We start from the raw sequence: 14,395 nt of genomic DNA, 5'->3' as shown, positions 1-14,395 counted from the left end.
CAGATATTGATATATGAGAATTCCCCCATGAATGGCTGCATCCCAGCCCACCCTGGCACACACAGTTTTTTTAGCACCTGACACTTAAATATGAACACCAGACGTTTGAGCAAAGTCTCTTCCATGAAAGAGACTTTTATGTAAAACATGAAACAAAAATAAGACAAATAAACAAAAATAAATCGGAGGAAATAATGCAGGGAGCAGAAGTAAACTTTAAGTTATATCTTTAGATAAAATATTATATACAAAATAAAAACACTGCAAGGACAAATATCCCTGAAACAAGAACAGGAGAGAATATAAAAAGGAAGTATTCTTTATAAATGGAGATTAAAAGTTAAAACAGAACTGCAGAAATAAAAACTCAACAGAGGGATTAGAAGATAAAAGGTAAGGGAATCTCTTAGAAAGCACAATAAGAAAGATTAAGAGATGAAAGATAGGCAAAAAATTTTTGAAAAATTAGAGACCAATTCCACTTATTGGATGTTATAAAAAGAGCAAACAAAGAAAATGGAGGGGAAGAAGTTATCAAAGAAATAATAGTTTCTTGGAAGTAAAGTACATGTAATTCTAGGTTGAAGATAACTGCTGAGTGCCCAGCACAATGAATGGAAAAAGAAATCCATATCATGGTTCATCATCATGAATTTTTCAAACAGCAAGAATAAGAGAAACAAAACAAAAACAAACAATGGATTGGGCATACAGTAGATTGGGAGGCAGTAAAGCACAGTGGTTACCCTAACAGGTTTTGGTCGCTTAATTTCTTTGTATTTTAGCTTCATGTCAAATTCAATATCCCATCATTTGCTATATACGGAAACTATGACATGGAGAAGTTAAACAATTTATCCAAGGCACAAAGCTAATAAATGACAAAACTGGGCTTCAAACCCAGGCAGTCAGAATTTCACATCTAGTTAAGTGCCTAACAAACCAATCCTGCAAATAACTATATACTCTGGACAAAACACACTAAAACAACTTCCCGAGGGCTAAGCAAACTGAAAAAAGCTGGAGATTTGAAAGTTGGAGCAGTCAGTCCCTCCCCTCCCCCACCTTATTTTTTTTCTTCCTGATTTGCCCTGAGGATGGCTACAGTCACCTAACAGTGGCAGCAGCAGGTCAGGGGAAGGCAGCTGAAGCTAACAGAAGGCCCACCATGTTTCTGGCAAGAAGAACCAGGATGACAGTAATTGAGGAGGAATCCCAGAAAGAGGAGAGCCAGAGAAGGAAAACCCAAATTCCATGTTTAAACTTTGCTTAAAATTTTACCTGACCCTGAATCACACATGCATTGGGCAAACTGAAAGCAGCTTCTGACCAAGAACGGATCCAAGACCTGAGCCCCTGCCCACTGCAGGTGTGTCTAACCAAGTTGATTGCCTGCTAAAGGAAAAATATCAACACTCTTTAAAGCAATCTAACAGAATCCAATCTCTACAATATAACATCACAATGTCCAGGGTACAGTCTAAATATTACTTGACGTAGACGCTCAGGCAAGTGAGACATGTCAGCTCCAAGACAGCCAGATGTTGAAATGACCAGGCAAGAATTTTAAAGTAGATATTATAATTTTATATTTACCTCAGTGAAGTGAACAAAAATACACTTGTAATGAATGAAAAGATGGGAAATCTCAACTGAGAAAAACAGAAAGTATAAAAAAGAACCAAACCCAGGTAGTCCAGATCAAAAGGCTATACACTCTCAATCTTTAAACTATCGCTCCCTTACTATTGAGTATTACATACCAAATCCTCAGTAAATGCTGGTTACCATTATTATCAGCCTTTTTAACAATGACACTGGTAGCCAGAAGATAATGGAGCAATGCTTAAAAATTCTGAAGGAATACAATTTATCCAGTTTCCAATTTAGAAGTCTCTAACCAAATAAACTATAAATCAAGTGTGAGACTAGAATAAAAATACATGCAAAATCTTTAAAATGCACCTCCGAAGTTCTCTTTCTGGGGATCTGTTGGAATACGATATGTGATTCATTAAAATGAGTGAGTAAACCAAGAAAAAGGAGGACGGGGCTTTAACAAAGCAGAGAAGTGAAGTGAATTTCATGCTGAAAGGAAGCTTCTGGATGCCTGCTGTGAAACAAGCTGAGAGCAATCTGTCCAGTCTGAAGCAGGAGGGCAGAGGCCGCAGGAGGGATAACTCAAAACGCACTTGCACACACACATACACACACACACACACACACACACACACACACAAAAGAGAACTGATACACTACCTGAAGTGTTTAACTGTATTGAGAATAATTTTATAGATCTGGCAGAAAATTCGGGAATTAAGAGGTAATAATTAATTCCAGGAAAGTAAAAGTTATACAAAAAAGTAAATATGATCATAGTATCTCATTTGGTTTAGCTGAAAATTGTATTTTCACAGTAGTAAGTACTACTTTGATAAAAATTAAAATGTAAAAAATAAAACAATACAGCTTGGATATAATTCCTCAATAGTACGTATAAATCTACTATACCTTTTTTTTAAATTATGAAATAATTTGAAGGATCCAGGAAAGTATAGCAAATAATATATAGAACATACATGTACCTAACACCTAGCTTTGATTTAGCCATATGCATTTCAGGTTTTTTTATTTTAAACAAACAATTACAGATACACTTGAAGTCTCCTGAGTAGAAGTACAGACCTCCCTTAATCTCATTTTCTTTACTTTCTCCCCCGAAGTAACCACCATCCTGAATTTGGCGTTTATCCTTCCCAGCATGTTTTTATATTACTACATGTGATTCTTCCCATAAACAGTATAGAATTGTTTTGCATGTTTTCAAATTTTAAGCAAATGTGATCTGCATGTTTTCTTTAACATCCTCTTTTTTCCTCAACAGTGTTTTTGAGATTCACCCATATTGATACGTGTAGCTCTAGTTCATTCATTTTAATTGCTATATTATATTTCAGTATGACTACACCACAACTCACTTATCCATCTTGTGCTTGTGAACATTTAATCTGTTTCCAGTGTTTTACTATTATAAACAAGTCCTATGTTTGTCTCTCTCATGCATGTGGTGTGAGTTTCTGGAGAAGTGGAATTTTGGGGTCATCAGCAAGGGCATCTTTGAGATATTTCCAAATTGCTCTCCAAACTGGTTTAAATCCATTTAGGCTCTGACCAATACTGTTTACCCAAGGTTTTGATCCTTGCCAATCACATTAAAGAAAGTTTGGAAAAAAAGAAAACTTTTAAAGTATTTTTGAAATGCACAATCTTTCAACCCAGACACCTCTTGTAATTTTATATTCCCTTCTCTGGTCCTTCTGCACTTTATTTTTCAGAAGTCTTGACCGCCTGCTGTCTAAGAGGCAGGACAAATCCCAGCTTCTCTCACCTTGCGATCCATTCAGCAGTGCCCTCAAACAGGTCTGGAGTGATGATGTTGGTCAGAGAAGCTACCGAGGCAGCACAGTATGCACTTCTGGAAGGACAGAAATAGAGGGGAAAGTGTTAAGCTTTAAGGAGGAGCTTAAACAAGGCTCACTGAACTTTTTGGACGGATTGCTCTCTGCCTCGTAAGCTGCAATCTCTGCCTGTCCTCACTCTAAGCCCACTGTCAGTCCTCCTGGGTCTCCAACCAGGAGCACTGACATTCTATTTCAATAGAGTTGCTCATGGCACAGCCTCAGTGAAAGAACATGACATTCTATTCTCCCTGCCTCCACATGGTCAAATCTACACCAGACGAAATAACAGCCATAACAATTCCTGTTGACAGTGAATTCAGCTCTTCTTTCAAAGACCTACAATGGCTCCCAAAATTCCACGCTGTCATTCAGGTATTTCTGACATGCTCATTCAGTTGTCAGTACTGTTTTTAGATCCAGGACTTGTCTGTTTACGGCATGGACAAGTTAAAGGTTAACTGTATCTTTTCCAAATAGACACAACTCCAAAGCAGGCCGCCAGACCACACTGGCTGCTTAGACCAGGCAAGAGGGACCAGAATATATGAGCCCACTCAGATCCATTCCTTAGGCTTCTAGAGCAAGAAAAGGGTTTTGATTTCAAGCATCCCACCAGTACACACACACACACACACACACACTCTTTAAAGAGAAAAGAAAGAACATGTCTTTTTTCTTTTTCCCCCCCATGTTATCCTACATGATTTGGAATAATTCTTGTCATTCCATCCTGCCAGCCCTAATTCTTCTCAGGACACCTTTTATTTCAGCTGATCCCTCTATTATGGAACACGTCTACAAACTGTCTTTTCTTCCCTTCCAGAGTCTTTTCAAACATCCAACATCTCAGCTCTGTTTTATGTTGCAGACAAAACCAGTTTGTTCTAATTCTGTTTACAGATCCTTTTTCTAAGGGCTCCTAAGGAATATAAAAGGGAGGAGAGAGAAGGGTCCAGCTTCCGTATTGTTCAATATGGACATAACACTAAGCCAAGCGCACTGAGGCTTTCCAGTGAGCCACAGGCATTATTCTCCTCCCAGCATTTTTATCAGCCTGCTCACGCCGGCCAAAGGCACAGCAGAGGCTGAGTTATACCAGCGGGCATCAGAAGCATGAAGGGTCTTTTCTGCCAAATGTTACTATCTACCGTAAGCTAACTTCGAAAGTCTGACCTGACTGCTCTCAGGTCTCAAGCCTCTCAAAGGGCTTCAAAGGTATTTGCTCTTGAATCCGAACATAACATCTGAGGTAGGGAGGCGGCGAATACAATGCGGTCGCCTCATAAATGGAAGACCTGAGACCTGCTGCCAGATCTCACACTGAGACGGGGAGCGAACAAAACACACCTTTTTCGAGCATCTTCTTCCTCTCTCCCTCTATCTAGACGTCACATCTCTCAGATCTGTCCACTCCCCTCCATCCTCTCTGCTGTTACCCAAATCCAAGTCACCATTAACCTGGGTCAGTCTCCCTCTAGCCCTGAAACCAGAGGATTTTCACTAAAACACTACAGTCTATTCACTGCAACTGCAGAACTTCTAATAAAATACAAATCAGATTGTGTCACTCCCTACTTAAAACTTGTCAGTGGCTTCCCACTACCCTTAAAATAAACTCCAGCCTTCTCAAGGAGACTTTGGGGCCCCGCTGGCTATTCCCAACCTGGCCGTCCAGCTTCATTTCTCCCCCTGCCCACCAGGCCTCTGCACTTCAGCAACACTGAACTTCTCCTTTCCTGAACACACTCTATGCTCTGTCGCCAAAACTTTTGCAAATGCTGGGTCCCTATCTCCCCACTACCCGCCCAGAATGCTCCCAGTTATATAACCTAGATTAGGAGGTCAGGAGTACATAACTGCTCCTTGCTTAAGAACTGAGAAAAAAATGGTGCTTGCTATGAGTTCATTCCAACTGGATTAGTGGCAGTCCACAGGAGCTGTGAATGCCTGAATAAGCTCATATCAGAAACTGGAAGGAGTTGTGACAGACCTGAAAGATCAAGAGACCAGTTCTGCCTAACCCAGAATGAGACAAGCTAGCCTCCAGATGCCAAACTGTCCCCATCAACTGCTGCTTCTCTTGAGGTCAAATCCACTCAACAGCACTCACGAGTAACGGCTGATGCTTCCAGGCAAAGACAATTAAAGGAAGACAAAGTGAAAAGTGATGGAACTGGGGCACTAGAAACCACGCAAAGCAGGGAAACTGCATGAGACCTGCTAGGTTTCATCCATCATTCACATCTTTAATCCTCTGTAAATGAAAAGCATGGCTCAAATGGCAGAACATTACCAGAGGAGCTCGGGTAGAGGAGGAATGTGGCTACAGTGCTTTTCAGTGAAACAAACCTATTTTATTGGAGGGGCTTCCTAGCATTTGTCTAGCAGATACAAATAAGAAAACAGAAGGAGAGAAAGATAGACAAGATGAAAAGGCAGAGGGCTATGTACCAGATGAAGGAACAAGATAAAACCCCAGAAAAACAACTAAATGAAATGGAGATAGGCAATCTTCCAGAAAAATAATTCGGAATAATGATAGTGAAGATGATCCAGGACCTCGGAAAAAGAACGGAGGCAAAGATCAAGAAGATGCAAGAACTGTTTAACAACGATCTAGAAGAATTAAAGAACAAAAAAACAGAGATGAACAATACAATAACTGAAATGAAAACTACACTAGAAGGAATCAATAGCAGAATAACTGAGGCAGAAGAATGGATAAGTGACCTGGAAGACAGAATGGTGGAATTCACTGCTGCAGAACAGAATAAAGAAAAAAGAATGAAAAGAAATGAAGACAGCCTAAGAGACCTCTGGGACAACATTAAACATAACAACATTCACATTATAGGGGTCCCAGAAGGAGAAGAGAGAGAGAAAGGACCAGAGAAAATACTTGAAGAGATTATAGTCGAAAACTTCCCTAACATGGGAAAGGAAATAGCCACCCAAGTCCAGGAAGTGCAGAGACTCCCATATAGGATAAACCCAAGAAGAAACACGCCAAGACACATAGTAATCAAAGTGGCAAAAATTAAAGACAAAGAAAAATTATTGAGAGTAGCAAGGGAAAAACGACAAATAACATACAAGGGAACTCCCATAAGGTTAACAGCTGATTTCTCAACAGAAACTCTACAAGCCAGAAGGGAGTGGCATGATATACTTAAAGTGATGAAAGGGAAGAACCTACAACCAAGATTACTCTACCTGGCAAGGATCTCATTCAGATTCGATGGAGAAATCAAAAGCTTTACAGACAAGCAAAAGCTAAGAGAATTCAGCACCACCAAACCAGCTCTACAACAAATGCTAAAGGAACTTCTCTAAGTGGGAAACACAAGAGAAGAAAAGGACCTACAAAAACAAACCCAAAACAATTAAGAAAATGGTCATAGGAACATACATATCAATAATTACCTTAAATGTGAATGGATTAAATGCTCCAACCAAAAGACACACGCTTGCTGAATGGATACAAAAACAAGACCCATATATATGCTGTCTACAAGAGACCCACTTCAGACATAGGGACACATACAGACTGAAAGTAAGGGGATGGAAAAAGATATTCCATGCCAATGGAAATCAAAAGAAAGCTGGAGTAGCAATACTCGTATCAGATAAAATAAACTTTAAAATAAAGAATGTTACAAGAGACAAGGAAGGACACTACGTAATGATCAAGGGATCAATCCAAGAAGAAGATATAACAATTATAAATATATATGCACCCAACATAGGAGCACCTCAATACATAAGGCAACTGCTAACAGCTATAAAAGAGGAAATTGACAGCAAGACAGTAATTGTGGGGGACTTTAACACCTCACTTACACCAATGGACAGATCATCCAAACAGAAAATTAATAAGGAAACACAAGCTTTAAATGACACAATAGACCAGATAGATTTAATTGATATTTATAGGACATTCCATCCAAAAACAGCAGATTACACTTTCTTCTCAAGTGCGCACAGAACATTCTCCAGGATAGATCACATCTTGGGTCACAAATCAAGCCTCAGTAAATTTAAGAAAACTGAAATCATATCAAGCATCTTTTCTAACCACAATGTTATGAGATTAGAAATCAATTACAGGGAAAAAAACATAAAAAACACAAACTCATGGAAGCTAAACAGTATGTTATTAAATAACCAAGAGATCACTAGAGAAATCAAAGAGGAAATCAAAAAATACCTAGAGACAAATGACAATGAAAACACGATGATTCAAAACCTATGGGATGCAGCAAAAGCAGTTCTAAGAGGGAAGTTTATAGCTATACAAGCCTACCTCAAGAAACAAGAAAAATCTCAAATAAACAATCTAACGTTACACCTAAAGGAACTAGAGAAAGAAGAACAAACAAAACACAAAGTTAGCAGAAGGAAAGAAATCATAAAGATCAGATCAGAAATAAATGAAAAAGAAACAAAGAAAACAATAGCAAAGATCAATAAAACTAAAAGCTGGTTCTTTGAGAAGATAAACAAAATTGATAAACCATTAGCCAGACTCATCAAGAAAAAGAGGGAGAGGACTCAAATCAATAAAATCAGAGGGCTTCCCTGGTGGCGCAGTGGTTGAGAATCTGCCTGCCAATGCAGGGGACACGGGTTCGAGCCCTGGTCTGGGAAGGTCCCACATGCCACGGAGCAACTAGGCCCGTGAGCCACAATTACTGAGCCTGCGCGTCTGGAGCCTGTGCTCCGCAACAAGAGAGGCCATGATAGTGAGAGGCCCACGCACCGCGATGAAGAGTGGCCCCCACTTGCCGCGACTAGAGAAACCCCTCGCACAGAAACGAAGACCCAACACAGCCATAAATAAATAAATCAAAATAAATAAATAAATAAAATCAGAAATGAAAAAGGAGAAGTTACAACAGACACTGCAGAAATACAAAGCATCTTAAGAGATTACTACAAGCAACTCTATGCCAATAAAACAGACAACCTGGAAGAAATGGACAAATTCTTAGAAAGGTATAACCTTCCAAGACTGAACCAGGAAGAAATACAAAATATGAACAGACCAATCACAAGTAATGAAATTGAAACTGTGATTAAAAATCTTCCAACAAACAAAAGTCCAGGACCAGATGGCTTCACAGGTGAATTCTATCAAACATTTAGAGAAGAGCTAACACCCATCCTTCTCAAACTCTTCCAAAAAATTGCAGAGGAAGGAAAACTCCCAAACTCATTCTATGAGGCCACCAACACCCTGATACCAAAACCAGAAAAAGATACTACAAAAAAAGAAAATTACAGACCAATATCACTGATGAATACAGATGCAAAAATTCTCAACAAAATACTAGCAAACAGAATCCAACAACACATTAAAAGGATCATACACCATGATCAAGTGGGATTCATCCCAGAGATGCAAGGATTCTTCAATATACGCAAATCAATCAATGTGATACACCATGTTAACAAATTGAAGAATAAAAACCATATGATCATCTCAATAGATGCAGAAAGTTTCTGACAAAATTCAACATCCATTTATGAAAAAAACTCTCCAGAAAGTGAGCATAGAGGGAACCTACTTCAACATAATAAAGGCCATATATGACAAACCCAGAGCAAACATCATTCTCAATGGTGAAAAACTAAAAGCATTTCCTCTAAGATCAGGAACAAGACAAGGATGTCCAATCTCACCACTATTATTCAACATAGTTTTGGAAGTCCTAGTCATGGCAATTAGAGAAGAAAAAAGAAACACAAATTGGAAAAGAAGAAGTAAAACTGTCACTGTTTGCAGATGACATGATACTATACATACAGAATCCTAAAGATGCCACCAGAAAACTACTAGAGCTAATCAATGAATTTGGTAAAGTTGCAGGATACAAAATTAATGCACAGAAATCTCTTGCATTCCTATACACTAATGATGAAAAATCTGAAAGAGAAATTAAGGAAACACTCCCATTTACCATTCCAACAAAAAGAAAATACCTAGGAATAAACCTACCTAGGGAGACAAAAGACCTGTATGCAGAAAACTGTAAGACACTGATGAAAGAAATTAAAGATGATACCAACAGCTAGAGAGATATACCATGTTCTTGGATTGGAAGAATCAATATTGTGAAAATGACTATACTACCCAAAGCAATCTACAGATTCAATGCAATCCCTATCAAATTACCAATGGCATTTTTTACGGAACTAGAACAAAAAATCTTAAAATTTGTATGGAGACACAAAAGACCCCGAATAGCCAAAGCAGTCTTGAGGGAAAAAAATGGAGCTGGAGGAATGAGGCTCCCTGACTTCAGACTATACTACAAAGCTACAGTAATCAACACAACATGGTACTGGCACAAAAACAGAAATATAGATCAATGGAACAGGATAGAAAGCCCAGAGATAAATCCACACACCTATGGTCAACTAATCTATGACAAAGGAGATAAGGATATACAATGGAGAAAAGACAGTCTCTTCAATAAGTGGTGCTGGGAAAACTGGACAGCTACATGTAAAGGAATGAAATTAGAACACTCCCTAACACCATACACAAAAATAAACCCAAAATGGATTAGAGATCTAAATGTAAGACCAGGCACTATAAAACTCTTAGAGGAAAACACAGGAAGAATACTCTTTGACATAAATCACAGCAAAATATTTTTTGATTCACCTCCTAGAGTAATGGAAATAAAAACAAAAATAAACAAATGGGACCTAATGCAACCTAAAAGCTTTTGCACAGCAAAGGAAACCATAAACAAGACGGAAAGACAACGCTCAGAATGGGAGGAAATATTTGCAAATGAATCATCGGACAAAGGATTAATCTCCAAAATATATAAACAGCTCATGCAGCTCAATATTAAAAAAACAAACAACCCAATCCAAAAATGGGCAGAAGACCTAAATAGAAATTTCTCCAATGAAGACATACAGATGGCCAAGAAGCACATGAAAAGCTGCTCAACATCACTAATTATTAGAGAAATGCAAATCAAAACTACAGTGAGGTATCACCTCACACCAGTTAGAATGGGCATCATCAGAAAATCTACAAACAACAAATGCTGGAGAGGGTGTGGAGAAAAGGGAACCCTCTTGCACTGTTGCTGGGAATGTAAATTGATACAGCCACTGTGGAGAACAGTATGGAGGTTCCTTAAAGAACTAAAAATAGAATTACCATATGACCCAGCAATCCCATTACTGGGCATATACCCAGAGAAAACCATAACTCAAAAAGACACATGCAGGCTTCCCTGGTGGCACAGTGGTTAAGAATCCGCCTGCCAATGCAGGGGACACGGGTTTGAGCCCTGGTCCGGGAAGGTCCCACATGCCACGGAGCAACTAAGCCCGTGCACCACAACTACTGAGCCTGAGCTCTAGAGCCCGCAAGCCACAACTACTGAGCCCATGTGCCACTACTACTGAAGCCTGCGCGCCTAGAGCCCGTGCTCTGCAACAAGAGAAGCCATGACAATGAGAAGCCCGTGCACAGCAACTAAGAGTAGCCCCTGCTCACCAACGAAGAGTAGCCCCGCTCACTGCAACTAGAGAAAGCCCACACACAGCAACGAAGACCCAACACAGCCAAAAATAAATAAATAAATTTATTTATTTATTTATTAAAAAAAAAAAAAAAAAGACACATGCACCCCAATGTTCATTGCAGCACTATTTACAATAGCCAGGACATGGAAGCAACCTAAATGCCCATCAACAGACGAATGGATAAAGAAGATGTGGTACATATATAGAATGGAATATTACTCAGCCATAAAAAGGAACAAAATTGGGTCATGTGTAGAGACGTGGATGCATCTAGAGACTGTCATACAGAGTGAAGTAAGTCAGAAAGAGAAAAACAAATATTGTATATTAACGCATATATGTGGAACCTAGAAAATGGTACAGATGAACCAGTTTGCAGAGCAGAAATTGAGACACATATGTAGAGAACAAACGTATGGACACCAAGGGGGGAAAGCGGCGGGGGTGGTGGTGGTGTGATGAATTGGGCAATTGTGATTGACATGTATACATTGATCTGTATAAAATGGATAACTAATAAGAAAAATAAATAAATAAAAAATAAACATACACAGGTTATTTGTGAGTAAAAAAACAAAAAAACAATTATTGGGTCTCTTTGAACTCCAGAATTCAATGGACACCTCTTATAGAAAAAAGAAAGAAAACAGAAGGAAACCGGCGCCAGAACGAATAAGTTAGAGAGTAATCATATCTGAAAAAGGTATGTGATAAAATGCCAAAGCAATCTTGCCAGGGTTTGTTTGCTTTCACCTATAATCTCAGGAAACTTTAAAAAGCTAAATTTGGAGTACCTGTGGAACAGGATGAAAATGTAGAGATCAAGAGGGGGAAAACATTTTTTAACTGTTTTCTTAAGACGTCAACACAATACTGCTTTTCCTCAATAGTTACATTGGCTTCACTGGCATACACAGTGTAAAAACAAGACCACAGGCCCAAAAGGGAGTCCCTTATGCTAAACTCCACATTGCCAAACCGTGACTTCATTATGGTTTCTGCCCTCCCAGAAATGGAATCTTAAACCCGTCAATCAGGACTCACCTGATCAGCACCAGTGAGGTGATCTGCCTGGTGGACGTAGCCAACCCGCTTTTTTGTCTGGTTTAACTTCCTTGTCCCTGCTCCCTTCTGCCTATAAGAGTTTCTCATTTTGTACAGCTCCTCAGGGCTCCTTTCTATCTGCTAGATGGGATGCTGCCTCATTCAAATCAATTTTTGCTCAAATAAATTCATAGAATTGTTAATAGGCCTCCATTTATCTTTTAACAACAGATACCGGGATATTGTGATATAAGAAGAAATATGTATTTGGTCTTCTCCTCAGCACAGAGCTCATAAAACCCGTGGAATTTCCTGACTGATGGGCGATAGGAGAGTCTTGTTATTCATAACATGTGCCCTTCGACCACACCTGAGTTTATGCTAATGAGGTGACTCCTGGAGGATGAGGGCTGGTTGCCAGAGGCACCAACCATGGAATTCGAGGGTTGGAACTTTCAGGCCCACTCCCCAGAAGACTGAGTTAATCGCCAATGGTCGATGAGTTCATCAATCATGCCTACATAGTGGAGCCTCCATAAAAACCCTAGGTGAAGGAGTCTGGGGAGCTTCTGGGCTGTGGACGCACCCCTGTGCCTGCTGGGAGGGTGGCACATCCCAAGGTCACGGGGACATAAGTCCCTACGCTTGGACGTTTCCAGCCCTCACCCTATATACCCCTTCATGTGGCTGTTCAGTTGTATCCTTTATGACATCCTTTATAATAAACTAGTTAAACAGTAAAAAATTCTCCTGAGTACTCTAGCTCTCCTAGCAAATTATTGAAATGAGGAGGGGGTCGTAGGAACCCCTGATTTGTAGCCAAGTCAGGCAGAAGTGTGGGTAACTTGGGAACCCACTGCTTGTGACCACTGTCTGAGATGGGGGCAGTCTCGTGGGACTGAGCCCTTAACCTGTGATGTCTGTGCTAACTCTGGGTAGCTAGGGTCGGAACTGTTTAATATGAGGAAAAAACACCCCGACATTTCACGTCAGAAGTGTTTTGAGTAGAGAGACAGTTCTCCAGGTACCTAGGTTTCCAGATACCTAGTCTACTTTTATGGTTTGAACAGACAGGTTACAGACAGAAGAATATCCTTCACTGAAGGTCTTTGCAGCCTGGTTACCTACTTTTATCTGCAACGTGTTTTGTGCCCCACAACTTTCATGTTTTTTTCTTCCCTTATACTTTCAAACCAATAGTTAAGCCAGAATATTAATCAACTTGTGTAGAGGAAAATACATTTACAAATAGGCAATAAGATGGCTTTGATATAGAAACCTCATAAAAAATGTATTTATCAGACCAAAGAATAATAATCTGGTATAAAATCTCAATGAACCACTGCCTTTGAGTAAATGACTAATTCAGTGAATTCCCTATATGCTTCATAGGCAACCTCCTGCCAGGTGAGTAAACTACTTGCTAGGTACTTGTAATTCTTGAGAAAAATGATCATTTTGAGCCAGCTGGTTCCAATCAGTTCATGCAACTGTTTTTCATACACTTTACTGGCCCCTAAGGGTTTCTGCACCACCCAAAGCAATTCTCACACAGTTGTTAAACATTTTGATTTGATTTCATCAAATTCATTCAGAAAATATCTCCCATTCCCATGTCAGAGAGATGAAAGATTATATTACACTATACAGTTACATCTTACAGTATATCCTTTCATACCAAACAAATGTATTTTTCACTTTTAAAACAAAAGCATTTGATTTTGTTTCTGTGTTACTTATATTTTGGCGTTTACATAAAAGAAGTCAAGTGACAGTGACCCCTGAGGACATCTGTATCGTATTTGCGGTGATTATGAACTGTGTCACTGACACTTTACTCTGCACGTCCTTCGGTGAGACAAGGCAGCAGCTTCCCTGTGTTGTTCCCCGGGCTTGGCATCTCTGATGGCAGATAAACCCGAGAATCTGCTGACGCAGCAGCCTGAGAAAAACCCCACTCACCTCACGTCCACCTCACCTCCAACATGCATGAGAAAAGAGCCATCGGGTTGCTTCAGCGAGTACAAATACTGGAGAAGCTTCTCTCTGAGAAACGAACAGGAGAGAGGCAGGAGATGGCGATGGTCGGTGAACTGTCAGCAGGCGGGAGCCCAGCTGGGTGTCCAGCCCTGCCGGCTTTGATTGTACCTGTTAATGACATCATAGGCCTCTTCGGTGCCAATGATGCACAGCGCGTTGACTGCTGCGTACGTGGGCGCAAGGTGTGGGTACTGGCCAGGGCCCCCTCCAAAGCCACCTTCTGGGCTTTGACACAGCTCCAGGAACTGACACACGCTAAGTACACAGCCAAAGGGAAAGACAAGGTCAGACAGCAT

The 14,395-nt window shown here is 39.9% G+C and overlaps 1 protein-coding gene across 3 annotated transcripts in view; it reads right to left on the bottom strand.

The window, feature by feature from the left end:
* FNTB (farnesyltransferase, CAAX box, beta) overlaps positions 1-14,395 on the bottom strand; it is a 73,946-nt gene that overhangs the window by 19,244 nt on the left and 40,307 nt on the right. For all 3 annotated transcript variants that reach the window (XM_059914452.1, XM_059914453.1, XM_059914454.1), the window contains exons 5-7: positions 14,208-14,354; positions 14,022-14,105; positions 3,389-3,475 (exon numbers count right to left, since the gene is read on the bottom strand). In XM_059914452.1, the coding sequence (XP_059770435.1) occupies positions 3,389-3,475; positions 14,022-14,105; positions 14,208-14,354 (318 nt within the window). The remainder of the gene's footprint in view (positions 1-3,388; positions 3,476-14,021; positions 14,106-14,207; positions 14,355-14,395) is intronic.

This window comes from Balaenoptera ricei, chromosome 2, assembly GCF_028023285.1.
Source record: "Balaenoptera ricei isolate mBalRic1 chromosome 2, mBalRic1.hap2, whole genome shotgun sequence".
In the NCBI taxonomy this organism is placed as follows: Eukaryota; Metazoa; Chordata; class Mammalia; order Artiodactyla; family Balaenopteridae; genus Balaenoptera; species Balaenoptera ricei.
Note: the sequence above shows the minus strand (reverse complement) of the source record. Positions and strands in the feature narration are given on the sequence as shown.